At 38.3% G+C, this 17,448-nt stretch overlaps 1 protein-coding gene across 3 annotated transcripts in view; it reads left to right on the plus strand.

Annotated features, from left to right (window-relative positions):
- MAPRE2 (microtubule associated protein RP/EB family member 2) overlaps positions 1-17,448 on the plus strand; it is a 142,149-nt gene that overhangs the window by 80,485 nt on the left and 44,216 nt on the right. For all 3 annotated transcript variants that reach the window (XM_033087320.1, XM_033087319.1, XM_033087318.1), the window contains one exon: positions 2,515-2,642. In XM_033087320.1, the coding sequence (XP_032943211.1) occupies positions 2,522-2,642 (121 nt within the window). In that variant the 5' untranslated portion in view covers positions 2,515-2,521. The remainder of the gene's footprint in view (positions 1-2,514; positions 2,643-17,448) is intronic.

The following is a 17,448-nucleotide window of genomic DNA, read 5'->3' on the forward strand; positions in this document are numbered from 1 at the left end:
TATTTATATCTAAATACCATTTGCTCCTAAGAGGACTAAAGAACCGTTGGAGAAATGACTGGTTTTAGGTCCAAAGCAGGAAATGTACGAGTTGAGCCTGGAACACTTTATCATACCAGAAAGCAAGAAACTTATTGAAGACTACCAGGACCTAGTCAAAAGAACTCAGAACCTATCTTGAGTAAGCTCTCTCCCAGCTTATATCAACAGAGATATAAACTGCAGTCAATTGAAACATATCAAATATGTTGAAATCCCTGAGTTCATTGTTATTCTTCAGAAATAAAACTCTCTTGGTCATGTTTGCAAAATATTAAGGAACTACCTCTTTATTTTGAAAACTGGTAAATAAAGGGAAAGAATCAGGCATCTATCCTGCCTTTCTTATATGATTGGTACCTCCAGGGAAATTTCTCTTTATAGAATTATTCCAGCTAAGAAATCAAGAATAAATAACAGAATATTACTTTGAGGTCTCTAAAGAATTTTTGGATCTAGGCAAATACCACCAATGGCTAACAAATCACAAAAGGAGTCCATCAGACATGATGTAACTCCCGATGGAAGTTCAAACACTGAAGGAAGTTGTCTTGCCCCCTCCCCACATTAGAACTGGTTTGGATCCAGCTTGTGGATCAAATTACCAGTGTTGGTGGCGGCCAGATGGCTCAACTGGTTAAAGCACAAGCCCTGAACAACAGGGCTGCCGGTTCGATTCCCACAGGGGCCATTGAGCTGCGCCCTCCACAACTAGATTGAAGACAACGAGCTGCTGCTGAGCTGCGGCCAGATGGCTCAGTGGTTAGAGCGTGAGCTCTCAACAACGTTGCCAGTTCAATTCCCAACCCACATGGGATGGTGGGCTGCGCTCTCTGCAACTAAAGATTGAAAACCACGACTGGACTTGGAGCTGAGCTGTGCCCTCCACAACTAGATTGAAGGACAACGACTTGGAGCTGATGGGCCCTGGAAAAACACTGTTCCCCAGTATTCCCCCCCGCCAAAAAAATTACCACTGTGTAGGAATACAAGGGACGGAGGAATATATTAAAGCACACCAAAGGGATGCAGTGAGCAGAATCCAGATTGTGGAAACTCTACAAGACAACCCAGTTCCTTTAACAGCAATAAAAATTACAGGGGAAATATTAGAAATAGAGAAGTAACCTACAGATGAAAGAAACTGAAAGTACCTATCAAAGAATCACAGTATATGAACCTTATTTGAATCCAGATTCAAACAAACTGAAACAAAATTATAAGATAATTATAATACATAGTTGGTGATATTAAGAAATTGTTTTTATTTTTAGGTGTGATAATACTATCATGTTTTTTTATGTCCTTATCTTTTAGAGACATACTAAAATATTTATAGGTGAAATGATGTGATGCTTGGCATTTACTTTAAAATAATCTGGCTTGGGGAATAGAGGATTGGGGGGAGGGAGTGTTGGTGGGACTATAAATGAAATAAGATTGGCCAAGTACTGATAAGTGTTGAAGCCAAGAAGTAAACACAACTGATTCGTTGTTCTGTTCTCTCTTCTTTTGTATGTATCAGAAAATGTCCAAAATAAAAGCGTGCGTGTGTGTGTGTGTACACAGACACACATATGTATACATACACATGGTGGTGTATATACCATATATGTGATCTATGGTTTGATATATATACCCTACGTGGTGATGATAGAGTGGAGTGAAGGGGGCGGGTGGTAGGAGATTTCAAGGAGCAGAATAAATGAGGCCTTCCTTACACAGCCTGGTGAGATGAGCAGCCATTGGAGGGTTTTCACCTAAGGAGAGAAAGGATCTGATTTATGCCAATAGGATCACTGTGCCTGTTGTGTTGAAACTAGGGTGCAAGATGAGGGGGTGAGGGTGCAAGATGAGAGAGCATGAAGAGCTATTGCAAAACACCAGGTGAGAGTTAACGGAAGTTTGGGTCCAGGCAGCAGCCTCCGGAAACACTTTGAAGGTAGAGCCAGTAGAATTTGCTGCTGGGTTAGATGTAGTGGTGAGGGAAAGAAAAGAGGCAAGAATGATAGCATTTTTAGCCTGAGTAACTGGATACAATGGAGCTGCCATTTATATCTCCAAAGATGAGTAGATCACTGATGCAAGTAATGAAAGTACTGTGAAATCGTGTGTAAAGCTACAGGCTTACTCTAGTGTGTACTGTTACAGACCTGATAACTTCTTAAAGTCACACATAGACTTAAAGACAAAAGTGAGACTAAATTGCAGGAGAAATTAGGAATCTCAGAAACTGAAGAACATTTGAGTCCAGTTGAGGGAGATGTAACATGGTACTGCATGAGCAATATTTGAAATTTAATCATATCATGGCAAATGTGTAGAATAAAGAGAGAGAGAAGAAAGGGCTTACCCAAAGTAGGACTTTTACATCCCTTAGAGTTCTGCCTGGGATCACGACCTTGAATAGGTGTCTTTTGTTTCTGAGTTAATTTTTTTCCTGTAGGTAAATAAACTTCTTTATTTTTTTTCTAGTTGGGGAATGGCAGTCAATGTGTATTCTACCTCGATAACCCAAGAGACTATGAGCAGACATGACATCATTGCATGGGTTAATGACATAGTATCTTTAAACTACACAAAAGTGGAACAGCTTTGTTCAGGTAAGAGATTATCTTTTAAGTATTTACCTAAATGTTTACTGTCTATCATGTGGAATGTGATTTTATGAACCACAGATGATATATTTGGCGTAGGAAAAAATACGAATCGTATCTAAGAGCATAGTGTCATCTCAGTGCATATTATGAAAAGTCTTGCTTGAGCTCTGTAATCCCTTCTAACTGGTCTTCCAGCCTCTTCTCTATCATCCCCTGTCAGCCACCACACTACTCTTGCTAAGCTACAGATTGAGTCTTGCAACTGTCGTCTTAAAAACGTTCAGGGCTCCATGTTGTCCTTCCTATAGGGTAAAATTCAAACTCTTCTACGTGCGTGGTGAGGTCCTTTCTGTTCTAGCGGCAATCCGCCTCCTCGGTTTCACTGTCCACGTCTCTCCCCTCTGCCTCAGCCCCACAAAATACTTTTTTCCCTAAAGGCTCCTTCCCTTTTCCATCCCATAGCTTTTCCTATGCTCCCTTTGGTGAGGTCTTTCCTTTTCATTTATGGTAAAATCCCATTCACACTTGAAAATCTGACTCAGTTGTCGCTTCCTCTGTGAAGGGTTCCCAAGACTCCCAGGATCCAGCTTTCCTGAAACACTGTGCCCACCCTTCCAGAATAACACTTGGGATACAGTGTTAGAAGGTCTAACTCCTACTCCCCTGAAGGCACCAAGAGTCCTTGAGGACAAGACTATATATATATATATATATATATATATATATATATATATATATATGTATACTTTTTTCAAATGCCTGCCATGATACCACGCCTGGTATAAAGTAGGTCTGTAGGGAATGAATATTGAGTTGCACTTGTTTAAAAAATGAAAGTTTCAACTTCAATGATAAAGTAGAGGCATGTTATAAAAATGTGCCACTAATAAAGTCATTCATTCGTAGGTTAGTGTATCTATCAGAGAAATAATCTTCCTTTGGAAACAGGAAGTATTTTCTTCTTGTGAACTAATTGGTAAGAGATTTCCTCTCTGGCTCTGACATGAAAATGGTATTAGAAAATAGAAAATATTACTGAAACGTACTCACGTGAAATTCCATGAGACATGATAGATACAAAGGAGTCATTGGGTTTATCTGGTGCAGTGGTTTGGGGTGTTCTGCTGTCTTTCCCAGTGAGTTATGTGTACAAAAGACTTGAGCAGTGTAGTCAGAATTTGGTAGACCCTCAGTGGTCCCTCTCAGGTATGCTTGAGAGTGCCGTGGTAAGTGCCGTGCCCACCAGTGACTAGGCTCTCCCTTTGCCAGGTCTGGATTTGATCAGAATGAAGGACTAACTTGCAATGCTACTGACACCTCTTCTCTCATGACCTTTTTTCCCATGAGGAAGACAGTGAGATTGGCCAGAACCGAGGCATTGCCTCACCCACCCTTTCTGTGCTTAGGCCTCAAACGTGAAGTCAGGTTTCCGAGGTCAGTAGTGGGTGCTAACTAGCCAGTTCTTTGCCCTTCATTACAAGCTAGGGAAAAGCCTACTGAAACTTTGATGGTGTAACAGGTACATATTGTTGGCCTCCTGAAATGGCTCGAACAGCTACTGCCAGAAACAATCGCTATGGCATCTGACTCAATTTCAAATCTCCACTTGATCAAATTTTTATTGTGCTGTTCTTGCTGTACATTCTGGAGCTCATATTTTATTTTGAATACGCTCCAAAAAAAATAAGCCCTGCTTAAAACAAGCTTCTCTGTTATTAGCCCTCCATGTCTTAATAGCACATACCACTTCATATTGTAACTAATGTATATCTGACCCACAAAGTGGATGTATGCACATGTGGATAAGAAGGATGGGTTTGGTTATCAAGAAAAAGAGACACAGGACGGACGAGGATAAGGAAGAGAGTCATAGAGAAAATTCCCAGTCATGGTTATTAAATGTTGCAAGAATCCATGAGGAGCTTCCTGTGCAATACATTCGAAGAGTTTTTGCCAGCAAACAAAATGAGAACAAATCAGAGGGTTTGTTTTTTAGATACAGTATAAATTTTTTAGTAATATATATCATTTATTTGCAGATCTTTCAAATTTCTCACAAAGCAAATTCAACAAAATTGTAAGCAGCGTTGGTAAAGGATTCTTGCTCAGTTATCTTAAAAAAAAGCATTGCTGTGCATTTTGCAGCCATTCGTAGCTACACTGCTATCAAGTGTGGCTTGATGAAACATGTAGAAAGAATTCTGATCACTGCTAAACAGGTAACTTCCATTAGGATAACCCACTGGCTACCTATGGTTAGAAGATGTATGGTTCAGAAGAATAAAGGTTAGATTTAAAGGTTTGTTTCTGCTCGGAAACCTGTGTTTTTGCTGGGGAAAAAAATACATATATATGTTAATCTCCATAGTAGAGAGACAGGTCTTTTATTTTAGGCAATAGTTTTTTCAAATATAAATTTAGGACCATGTGCGTTTGTAATCTGGGGAGCTGCTTGAAAATGCAGATTATTAGGATCCTTGACCTTCTGAAACAGTATCTCTAGATGTGAAGCCCCAAATCTGCATAACAAGTACCCCTAGTGCTTTTGTGCTGCTGCCAGAGCTTGCAGTGCATTTTCAAGAAGCCCCAAACCACTGAAAGTGTAGTTAAATTATCCAAAAATCTATCTGGCACAGTTTCCTTATTCATAATTTAGTCACTGACTTTTATCTTCAGCATTGGCATTTAGCGGGAGAATGCTATCTTTCTATTTATTTATTTATGAAATTATTTATACCTTTCATTGTTCTGGAAGACATTTACAGCAGCTAGGACAGTGTTGTTCGAATAAGAACAAAACTAAATATCGTTATACTTATGAATAGTCAGGTTTCTTGGATAATTTTTTTCTTCAACTTTATTTTAATTCCTTTAAATTTTATCTTAGTAGTCTGCTGTGGAAAAACACACACAAAACATCTTCACATATTTAAACTGATGTTTTTGTTGCTGTTCAATAAAATTATTTTACTCTCTTTCCTAAAGACTTGACGCTCTAATCCTGGCAGTCCCCCTTTAGCTTTTTTTGTTTTTCTATTTGCATTATTTCCTATTTATTTTTTTATTTCCAGCTAAGAGATCTCCCTTCAGCTAATATGAAAACTAGTTCAGCTTTTCTTTAGCTTGTAAATGCTGAATACTGTTTCACATTTGTGTTCCATTTTCTTCAGAATTTTCTGCCTTTATGTCACATCTCGTTTGTTTTTACATGAGCATTTTAAAAGCTCTTTAAAGCAAAAAATGGTGTGAGAAAGTATATCACTTGGAAATACATTGCAGTAAATTGTAAAACAATGAAAATGATTCACTCACTCTTACCTCCTGTTCAAATAACAAGGATGTAACCTTTATCCCAAGGATGTAACCGTATGAAAATTTTCTTTGAACATTAAATCTGGGTCATGTAATCATATTTGTATTTGGTTTGCATTCATTCAATTTATTGTGAAAAGCAAAATCAAGTGAAAAAATATGGGGTTGTATAAATAGAGAGTAGGTTATCAATGGATCTGACTACTACCTATAATACAACAGTATGCTACTTACCTAAATCTCTTTTGAAAATAAGTAAAATTTGTAGATTTCCCATAATGGAACGGGAGGTCGAACCACATAAAATATCAGATTAGTTCTGCTTAAACATATTTTATGTTCTCAGTTGTTTATAAAATTTATAGGACTTTTTGCAGAGTGAGGAGATGTTTTGTTTTCACTTTAGTACCAGCTTAAATCAGTTTACTGGATATTTTATAAGGTATTCCAGAGGGAGGATGGGCAGGTAGGTGCTAAAAATACCCCTAAAAACAGCTTTAGCAACCTAAGATACTATTTGGGAAGTGATAGGAAATAGAGTGGGTTACATGGAGAGGAAGAAGAAAAAGAAATGGGGAGAGGGGAGTGTGATGGGAGTGGAAGAAACATATCATTTCCTTTTCCTCTTAACCCCTCACCCCTGCCCTAACATAGCCAGTCTCCTTTGAAACTTGTTTCCCATGTCTGTTTTTCTGTGTCCCAGTCCTCTCCCCTAGGCTGGGATCTAAGCAGCAGAGCTATTCGGCCCAGTCCCGTGTCCCTGCCAGCACTTGGCCAGCTGAGCACCTGACTAGTTATTCCCCCATACCTCAAAAGGCTAGTTCAGAACGCCCTTCCCTCTCTGTGCAGGCTTCCCTTTCTCCTTCCAACTCATTCCACAGGCGAAGCAAACAACTGACTTCTTACAGGTACTGAGATACAGTCCACATGTGAGGTGGGCACTGCCTGTGTTATCACTATGCTGGTTAATAGCTCGGTTATTTTCCTGAGCATTTTAGTGTTTTAATAAAATGTAATTCAAATTAAATCATTTTTTAGGTGGTAGGTATTTTGTTGATTACCTTTAAAACAAAACAAAAAAAAACCCACAGCAAAATGATCAGTATTTGATTCAATTTCAATCTGTGCTTCCCTAGATTGTTTCAAGCTTTGTCTTAGATCAAGTTTCTGGTATTTTCTTCCAAGAAAACTTCCGAATCTGTGTTGTAGTCACTATAGTCACATTTACAATTCTGGGTCTTTGATGGCTCCCTGAAAGGGTCTAGGTTTTACAATGATTATCTAAGACTCAAAAAAGCGTGGCCATCAGCCGTGCTGGGGACTTGTAATACAGGTGCTCTGGCTGAGCAGAGCATTCTTGTCACCATTTTTATTGCAATCTGGGCCTGTTAAATAGGTTGATCCCATCCTAGCATGGTGTCCCTATGCCTTCTTTTTTCTGCCTTCAGAGACCTCTGTCAGGAGGACAGGTTAGTGATGAAATCAGCTCAGAGTCTAAATTTAGTAGACCTTTTCTCGCTGGCTCTCTTGAACTAAAACCAAGTAAGGATATTTCATCAGTATCTGTAAGCTCAAGAGCTTATGTACTTAGCTTTATAAAATCATAGATTGTGATTTGCTGTATGAAAGTTAAGTCATCTTGGATTGTGTTACTATTGTTAGAGATGTAATTGTATTGTAATAGAATATTTATGCTTGTGATGTATTATGCAGAGGGTTTTTTTTTTGTTTGTTTCTTGCTGACAGTTTTTCTCTCTCATTTTAAAATCAGTTTACTTGATCTCAGCATAGCAACTAATTGCAGAGCAAAGGGAAGAAAAATGAGTTGTATCATGGGGAAAAAAGGGGTCCAGACACAGGTTCAATTGCTGCAGTGGGCAGAATACTCCAGGGTCTCAACTAATGTGCTAGTTGGGAGTTTATTTTTCGAGCAGAATATAGAATACAGTCATTTCTCCTTTTACATTTATATATTTACATATAGTTGATGCTTTGTTGCTGAAAGTAAACATAAATTGGTGTTTTTTGTTTGTTTGCTTGCTTGTTTTTACTGCATTTTGTAATGCTAAATACCACTGGGGAAAGATGTGTATGTGTTCACCCTCATTTACCAAATTGCCCCTATAAATTTTTTTTACACATGTGGATGATACATCTTTGAAAGCCATCAGTCACGTCTTCATCTACCTCATTACTGTAGTCAGTTCTGATAATCAACTTCGTGTTATTTAACACACATGTTTTGAGGCCTTCTTTGAGCTAGGTCCTGAGGACCCAGGTAAATAAGACTGGTCATTGTCCTCAGAGCTCAGTACAGCAGGGTACTCAGTACAGCAGGGTACTGTGCAACAAGAAAAAACTAGAGACCACACTGTGGTCAGTGCTATTTTGCAAAATCTTGGAGCATACAAAGGAGGGAGGGGTGTGGAGACACAGGGAACCTGTAGAGAAAGATTTTCATTCCGATTCTTTGGGAGTGGCTGAGTACTGCCTGGATGACTTAGGATGGCCATAGTTTGGGGAATACCTCAGAAATCCTCCCTCATGAGTCAGATAGGGTGATCGTACTGAGGATAGCCTGTTTTATTAGATACGGCCCTTAAATGCATGAAGCGTGTTCTCTTCTCTAAGAGAAATGTAAAGAGTTTTTCCTGATGATCTCATCATATGAGTATGTGAAAATCATTTTTACTCTGTTTGTTTGAAGCAACTATGCACACATGGGGTATTCTCAGGAAACTACAGAATTGCTCGTTTCTTTGGGGTAAATGCAGCAAATGATGACATATTATTAGAAATTTACACTAATAATTATCTTTGAGAATTCTCAATAAGATCATAGGAAATTTAATAATTGTAGGAATTTATACAAAACAATAAATACTCTTAGTTAAGTCCTAGCCTTCCATCTCTTAGTATTATTTTCTCTTAGCTGGGAAAATTCTCAAACTTCAGGGTTCTTAGTAAGTATATCACTAATTTACAAACTCTGTATCACACAATTTCCTCTTGGGTTCAGGTTCTTTTTCTTCTAGTCTACTGTAGTAAGACTCTGCTGAGTTTTACCTGCTCAAAAACCATGAGTGGATTTGTGGTTGTGAATCTAGAGATGAGAACTGTTTTGTACCATGGGCAGGTCATCAAACCAGTACAGGGTGGGTCTAAGTGATGAAAGTGATGCTGATGAGGGTGGAGGGCTTCGACCAATGGATGAACCTCTGAAGCCCCAGTATCACCTCCATCAGCTTTGCTGCCTGCAGCCCTGACTCCTTGGCCCAGAAATCTCAGGGAAGCGTGTAGGAAACAGGGCTGGAGCCCAAGGACGTGGTGGATTGAAGTCTCATTTGTAATTCACAATTCTAATTTCAGAAACCTAGAGCCCTTTCTCTTCTGACTTTGTCTTTGTTTTATAATAAGATGCTTCCTTTTAAAGCATATGATGATATATTTATTTTGAAGTCTTTCACCGACATCTATAAAAACCAGTATCTTAACAAGAAAAAAAATTCATGTTCTAACATATTGTAAGTTATTTTGATTTTTCTAAAGATGTCAGTTATTTTACATGATGGATATGTTCCCTATAAAACATTATTTTGTATTCATATTGCTATTTTTTTCTTTCCCTTTTCTCCTCCGTTTTGATCATCTAAAGACTTTAACAGAAAGAGTATAAAATTGGGGCAAAATAGTCATTTCCTTTTATAAATGAATTTGTGATTACTTAAGCACCTCGGATGTTTATCTGGGGAAAGACTTAAGAACTGGAGAAACCCTCAAATGTTTTTCAGCAGACAAAGTGGAGGACCTTAGGAATGTGTTCATAATACCCTTTCTTTGCAGTGGGAGGCCAAAGACCTCATTTTGTTCTTTGATTCTTTGCCCTTTGAATCTAAAACACGTATTTTGGAAATTCATATTTGAAACAATCTAGTTCAATCCTATTCATTTTTACAGCTCTGATTATTTTAACCAGGCACATAATACATGGTCTTACATTTTAGAGGCATAATCATGTCACAGTGCCTCAACCTTTACATATCTGTCTTGGCCATTTGCAGCGTGCTTTTATAGTGTTATTTACTTGAATTCTTATAACAACCCTATGCAGAAGAAGGAGTTTCTTTATTCCTATTTTGTAAAAGAGGATAAAAGCTCAGAGGAGCCAACTGTTCATAGCTGACGCTAGAATGGGGGTCTTCTTGGATCCTGTGTTCTCCTTGTCCTGCGAATGGTAGCTGTGGCTGTGATGAAGGGTACAATGTATGCGTATGTGTGTGTTTCTGATATTTTCCATATCCATTATCAGGAACCCATTGAACATCACCTTTAGAAACAGAAGTTAGAAAAGAAGTCCATGTCACCACCCATTAAATTACATTCTAATTAAAGAAATGGGACATGCCTGGTAATTCTTCTATGAATGACAAGTCTGTGACCCAGTGGTACCATCATCATCATCATCATCACTACCTTTCTTACCAAAGGTAGTGAGACACTAGTAGAAACACACAGGCATTTGTTCCCAGTCTTAGAAAACTCTTCCTTGCCCTACCTAGGAGTAGGGAAAGAGCCTTCCCTTCTCTGTGCCTGTTCTCCTTGCTCCCTCTCCTGCTCCAAACTCTCCCTCCACGCAGGATGAGGTGGCGCTGAGATTTCACCACCTGTCTGGGAAGAGCTATTCGGCTTTATCACAATAATTACTGGCAAGTGAAACAATAAACAGGACAGTGCCTCCTTATGATAGATGCACACGTGTAGTTGTGTGCGTAGTCTACCATTTGAATCCCAAGAATGTGGTCCTTTCCTCATGCTGAACCCAGGCTTCCTTTAACAAGCTTGTATCTGAGAGGACTTCACATCTTCATTGCCTCCTTCCTGTGCTATTGAGAAAAATAAAGCATCTTCTAGAACAGTTTTATTACGAGCGTGGTTCCCCAAAGGATGTGTGCCTCAAGGTATCACTGTCCTCCACGTATTGAATTCAGTTCAGTGAACCTGTATTGCAGTAGCTATGCTAAGAGCCTCTGTCACTACTTCTACAACTCCTTTTTAAAATGAAAAGTTGATGTTTTCTTAGTCTTATATAACGGAACAAGCTAATGCTGCAACATTTAAGAACAGTCAGCCATTTCCCACCCGGTTCTGTCCTGTTGTTCCCGTATTTGTTTCCCAAATCCAGCCAGGTGGCAGTTCCTAAACCTTTTCCATATCGAAATTCTAGAGCAGCCAATGGTTTATAGTCATACTAGACACTGTGCTAGCACAGTAGAAAGATGAATTGGACACCATCCCCAGTCTTAGAGTTACGTAGCAATCAACTAATTAAAAGGCAAGTCAAACTGCTGTTGGGCTTCCATAGCCAGTATAAGTGAAACAGTTAATTCTATGCTGGGAACAGAAAAACTTCATAGAGGAGATGATGTTTGGGCTAAACTTCAAAGAAAGAGAAGTTTCTATTAAAGTGTAAAAGGCGGCAGAGGACACTCAAGGCAGAAAATGTTTGATCAAGGCGGAGGGAGGGTGCAGTGTTTTCTGCATGTACAGGCATACATACGACTGAAACATACTCGGATGGAAGACAGCAGGAGGACAGTGATGTTTTGGGTAACAAAAGCTGTAGTATTCAAAGAAAGGACAGGTTATTTCAGTCTAGAAAAGATTCTTGTGTTAGCCTTGTTTGGGTCTTTGGCCAAGCAGCCACGCAAATTTAGTGAATGGGCAATAAATACTTATGAAGTGGGATTTAATTGAAATGCTGTTCAAACTAGGATAGGATTCGGGTCAAGAAGAGGAAGATGGAGATTTTGAGTAAAGTTGCCATTCAGATATCGATTTGATGTTTAGCATATTGTTTTATATATTCCTGCAGTCAGCAGTTATTTATTGAGTGCCTACCGTATGTCAGATGGTGGCCTAGGATCTGGGCTATAGCTATATTCAAAAATAATACAGATAATACCCAGTTAGGACCCATTCTTTTACTACCAAAGTTCTTGACACATTTGTATCCAGAGCATTCAAGTTTTGTGGGGTTTTTTTGTTTTGTTTTCGTTTTCTGAGGTTACCCAGGTACAAAGCAAAGGTGGAACAAGGCCGCTGGACAAAAGTCGATGCCTAACATGTCTCACTGTCAGACAGCACATAACACTAATAGATATCTGTGCATGGGAATATCGGAAACATTAGTAGGCCATCCAGTTTCTACACAACTAAGACGATTAAGCCAAGATCTTCAAGTTCTGCTGTTCTTCAAAGGAAACCATTTTTCCTAACCTGTTTTTTTTTCCTGAATTGTGTTTTTAAATTTACAGTTTATCAGCCATGTAGACTATAAAATAAGAGTGTCAGAAGTCACTTGTCAAATGCTTAGGCATGTTAGAATTTCATAGCTGGAAACAGAATAATTGAATTGCTTGGCAACTCTTAAAATAACCATCACTCTGCAGATTGTTTTTTTTCCTGCCCTGTCACCATTACATAATTCTGGCAGATCTCAAGGTACCTCTTTTTTTGTTCTCTCCCTTCCAAGGGTTTCTTCTTACCCAAGTATTAACACTCATAAGCTTTTATGACCAAATTATTTGACAATAAGAAGCATGTAAATGTAAAACTCATGCCAGTACAATTTCCTGCAGTTTCTCAATGTTCTCCTTAAGGAGGATCATTCTCCACTTTCAATTCATGGGAAAACAATAGAACACTAAAGAAAGAGCCAAATTTTAATGAAAACATGTATGTCAACTTTAAAATTACACATAATTATGTTTAAATCTACTGTTTTTTAAAAAAACTGTCCTGCTTTCTTTTTCTTTTTAACTAAAATTCCATTCTTCTTTTATTTCTCCTGTAGTCATATAATTAAAGCCCTGAGGTAAATACTTGTACGTTCTTCATACTAATTTGGGTTCCTCCTAATACTAAAATAATGCTTAGATTAACCTGTGAAATACAAAAAAAGCAATTCATTATAGAAATATACTCTCTTACGTATCACAGTTTGCATGAATGTTATGTGGTAGTTCCTCTGGGGGCTTCCTTTGGAACTACCCCTGGCCTTCTGGGCTTGATCTGGCCACTAGACCTCTTCTCAGGGAGCTGTGGGGACACAGTGCTTCCCTCGGGAAAGCAGACGAGGTTATTGTTATAGGTGAGAGCTGGATTTAGGTAGAGAGTGGTGCTAAGTAAGGAGCCCTCACCTGCAAGTTTTGGAGAGCAGGTGAAGTGGCTTAGATCTGGGAAGAACCTTGGAGCTCCCAGTCCCCAGTCTCAGGGACAGTTAACTCCTCCACAAAAAGAGCAACCTGAGAGCGTGGTCCATTGTGAAGTAATGAACTGTGGATTTGTGCTGGTCAGTTCATATCATTGCATCTTAACACTGTACTAAAAAAAAAAAAAAGCCTCTTCGTCAGCTGCAATGCTTGGAATGTATATAGTGGCCTGGTACATAGAACTGTTGGTAGAGTGATATAGGTAATGATTCAGTAGAAATTCTCCGAGAAACTGGAAAAAGTGTATAAGCTTTAGGTTTCTTACCCTAAATCACAATTGCCCTTGAAATAGATATGGTCTCAAAATTGGAGCTTCAAAGTGTCATAGTTTAGGCACTCTCACCAAACATACTTCTGCCCCGAAATAACCATGGTTCCCTACTACCAACCAAATTAAATTAAGCTTCTTCTTTTCCCGGTTTTTAAAGTCATGAGAAGTCTGGCTGTAACCCTTCTTTCCAACATCTACGCCCATTACTCCCGTACCCGTAGCCTACATTTTCCCAAACTCATCTTTCACCAAATGTCCTAATTCTCTATCTTTGCTTGGAATGCCTCCTCTTAAGGGCCGTCTCCAATGCCACCTTTCACTTTATTCTTCCTGATCATCTTCAAGATGTGAGCTCTCCCTCTTTTGAATTTTCAGAGTTCTGCAAGGTTTTAGGGGCATTGAATACTTATAACCTCAGCAGTAGAGGTTAAGCTCCTTGAGGACTGGAAATAACCATGCAATTTTATCTGTTTGATAATACTGATAACTCTTTCTTGGGTTTTTAATTGGGCAATTTTTTTCTAATTGGGCAAAATTTTTGAACTAACTCCTTTAGTATTTATGTGTCTTTGCCATATATTTAGCACTTACAGTTGTTTTATACTTTTGTTTGTTTTCCCATATATGTTTCTCTAGTCTTTCAAAACTAAATTCCTGGGTTCTTTAAGAGTAAAATCATATTCCTCAGTAAGTATTTGTTGGTTTATTGGTTTTTCATTGATTAATAAACAAAGTGATGTCCTTCTATAACTCCTACAGATAGGCATTTCTTTAGTAGTGACCTATAACCACAAAAATTAGATAGGAAATCTATCTTTTCAGATTCTCGCCTTCTACTCAAGCTTTTCTTAATTTAAATCTTCCATTTTTACATAGTCAGTCGTGTGATTTCAGCAATTCAAAAAACAAAAAAAACAAAAACACTTTGTCCATTAAAGTAGAGGAGGTATTACAAACAACTGTGTGAAAATACATGAGTACACACAGAGAAACTGTATCCCCCGATATTGCAGCTTTCCAGAACTTTCTATTTTGATGACCCTAATGAGAAAACTGACCCCTTCAAAATGGGTTTCATATGTACCTTTCTAACTTGTTTTTCATTTGTAATAAAGGCTTTTTGTGCCTCCTTTTCTCCTTTATCTGGAATGCCAGATTCTAACTTTAGCCCTGTTCTCAGACGTCAACCTTTGGGACATCTCGCTGCCAGTTTCAGTATCAGACTCCCTGGAAGCCAGTGACATTTTGTCCTGCACACCGTTCCTGCCTGTGCTCCAAGTGCCTCTCCCACTTACTTCATTCTTGATTCCCATGTAGAAACCAAATCTTATTATGCAAAGCTGGGTACGTCAGAGTTTGTTTTGGTAAAATTTGATGAGCACATTACCCTAAAGGAAATCACCGATGTTAGAAACTAACTAGAAGTGAAACTGAGCACCCAGCACTGGGTCATCAATTAGTAGATGAAATCTTCCAAAACAACAAGATAATTCTTCACCTGCCCTTTCTTTAATCTTTCAATTGGCTTAATCTTTTTGTATCAACAGGCAGACTTGAAGTTTTGTATTTTTGTCCTAAAGCATTAAAACACAAGATGACAAGTTATAGGGTAATTATGATTTAATTGAATAAAACAATTGTAAATAGTCCATTTATACTTCAGTGTTCTTTACATTCTAGTTTTCTACTCAGAGTTATAGTCATTTCTATAAAAATTATTTTCACAAATACCTCTCTTAATATATCAGCTCTCTTCTGAGTATTATGCATTTCTGTCATAATCCAGTTGTTTCTCTAAAATTTACTTTTTAATAAAAATATTGGTACCTAAATTGTAATCAAGGGCTATTGATATCCAGATTTTTACAATGTTGAAATTTCCTTTAGAAAGATAGAGGAAAATAGTCTTCATTCTTCTGTGATCTTTTGATGAAAAAGCACTTTTAAATCAACTCAGTACATTGATCTTCATATCTGATCAATTTTCTCTATGGCAGGTCTCACTTTTAGCATTGTTCTCCAAGTTTCTTCATAAAAATCTGGTTTAAAGGCAATATTATTTTTTAAAAAGTATTCTTGGTTCTTGAAGGCAGGTTGTGAACAAAGAATGTTGGTACCTTGAACCGTAATTTGCTGCAGCCTTATAAGATTCTTAGACAGGTTTTATATCATATGAGTCAGTAAGAACTTGAGGGCATATATCAGATGAAAGCCCAAATACAGGGAGTGACAAGGGCTTTTAATATATCTGCTGATACTCTTAAAAATCCATCTCCCTGAATAATGATTGCTGGCTTATTTCTTTTTCTATAAAGGAAAAGAGATGAAAATGTCCTTTGACAGCTTACTCTGTGTGGAGAAGGGAAAGGATGGGGTGCTTTTCAGCGCTCTGCACAGCTCACAGAAGCCTTCTCTGTCTGTGTCTGCGGGAGTTGAAATCTTCCCGCTGGTTATTACTCCTTTTCCTCTTCATGGAATCAGTTTGAAAGCTACTTGTCTTTGGGACTTATTTAAAATAAGAATAAAAAGTTTCTGACAGAACTCCAAGCAGTGTGGAAGAAGCAGGAAGCTGAGTTGAGGACCGTGGGAATTGCAGGGAACGAGATCAGTTGAAACCAGATTTCTGAACTCAAGATCTTTCTTTTTTGCTTTTGTGACTCAGGGCAGGTGAAGTAGACAGTGTCCTAAGTTCACTTGAACAGAGTTAAATAATACTGTGGTAACTGAAGCTATCAAGCTTCTGTTCATGCCAGGAATGTGAAAGATGCCTGTAAAAACAACACAGAGCTACCTCTAACTTCATCATATTTTTGTTGGATTAGAAAAATGCAGTTGCACTTTGGTGTTTTAAAATCCTTTAAAATATTAATGTTTCAAGGCACTATTTCAGAATTGCCATTAAGATCTTCAAGCCTTGTGTTTGTATAGGTAGAGAGATTTCTGCTGATGTGTTGGAAATGGGTAACCCTGTGTTTTGCAGTCTTACTTTCCTTGTTAGGAAGCCCTGATTTCCCAAAGGGGAATACTGCCTTCACCATGAGGTTTGGGCCTTGGTAACAGACATGTATCTGCAGTAAGATCACTTCAAGGAAAGACAGGGCTGAAAGCGAAAATAGAGCTGGAAGATTTTGTGATTAATAGAAAAGCTATTTAATATTCAGTTAAATTCTAATTCTAATATGAAAGATATTTCTAACGTGAAAGATACTTAATATTCAACTACTGAAGATGACAGAAAATATGGTTGTGTTGCTGAATATATAAATATCAAGAGCTCAAAGAAGAGTACTTGGAAGACAGGATCACCAGACCTGTAATCTGGAAAGAGCGTGAGTGGGTGGGTGCTCCTTGGTGTCTCTCTCCACAGATAGCTGTGTGCTCGTGTCTCTTATAGGAACTATGATGAGATGGTCATGGCGAGAAGCAAGAGCATGGGCAAAAGTCTTAGTCATATGAAGGTGAAGCATTATCTCCACATTAGCAGAAATATCATGCGTTCCTTAAAAGAGAAGTTGGTGAAAGATTGAGAATTAGAGAATCATCTCATTGTAGAGCTCAGAGATCTATGCAAACCTGATATTTTGCAGAGAGGAAAACTATTGACTTAGAGGGGTGCAATGATGTGTCACAGTTCATTCAGGATGATTACGACTTAGATCCAAGAAACAACATTCGGGTTCACTATCCTTCGCCTCCCTCCTACCCCCTCGCTGGCCCTCATTGATATTAGCTTGAGAGTATAGCTTTTTTATAAATCATATTTACGTGTAATGATTCCTGTAATGAAAGATATAATTTCATAGATGCATCCAGTACATTAAGGTTGTCCTCCTTTTCTTCTGACCCTTCATCAATACCAAATAAGATTGTGGAAAGTTGTAACTTAAGTCCCTCAGTGATATAAGCATTTCTGTATAATAGTTCCTTTGCCTGTGAAAAATTCAGATGGGCAATT

The sequence above is a fragment of the Rhinolophus ferrumequinum genome, chromosome 19, assembly GCF_004115265.2.
Source record: "Rhinolophus ferrumequinum isolate MPI-CBG mRhiFer1 chromosome 19, mRhiFer1_v1.p, whole genome shotgun sequence".
NCBI lineage: Eukaryota > Metazoa > Chordata > Mammalia > Chiroptera > Rhinolophidae > Rhinolophus > Rhinolophus ferrumequinum.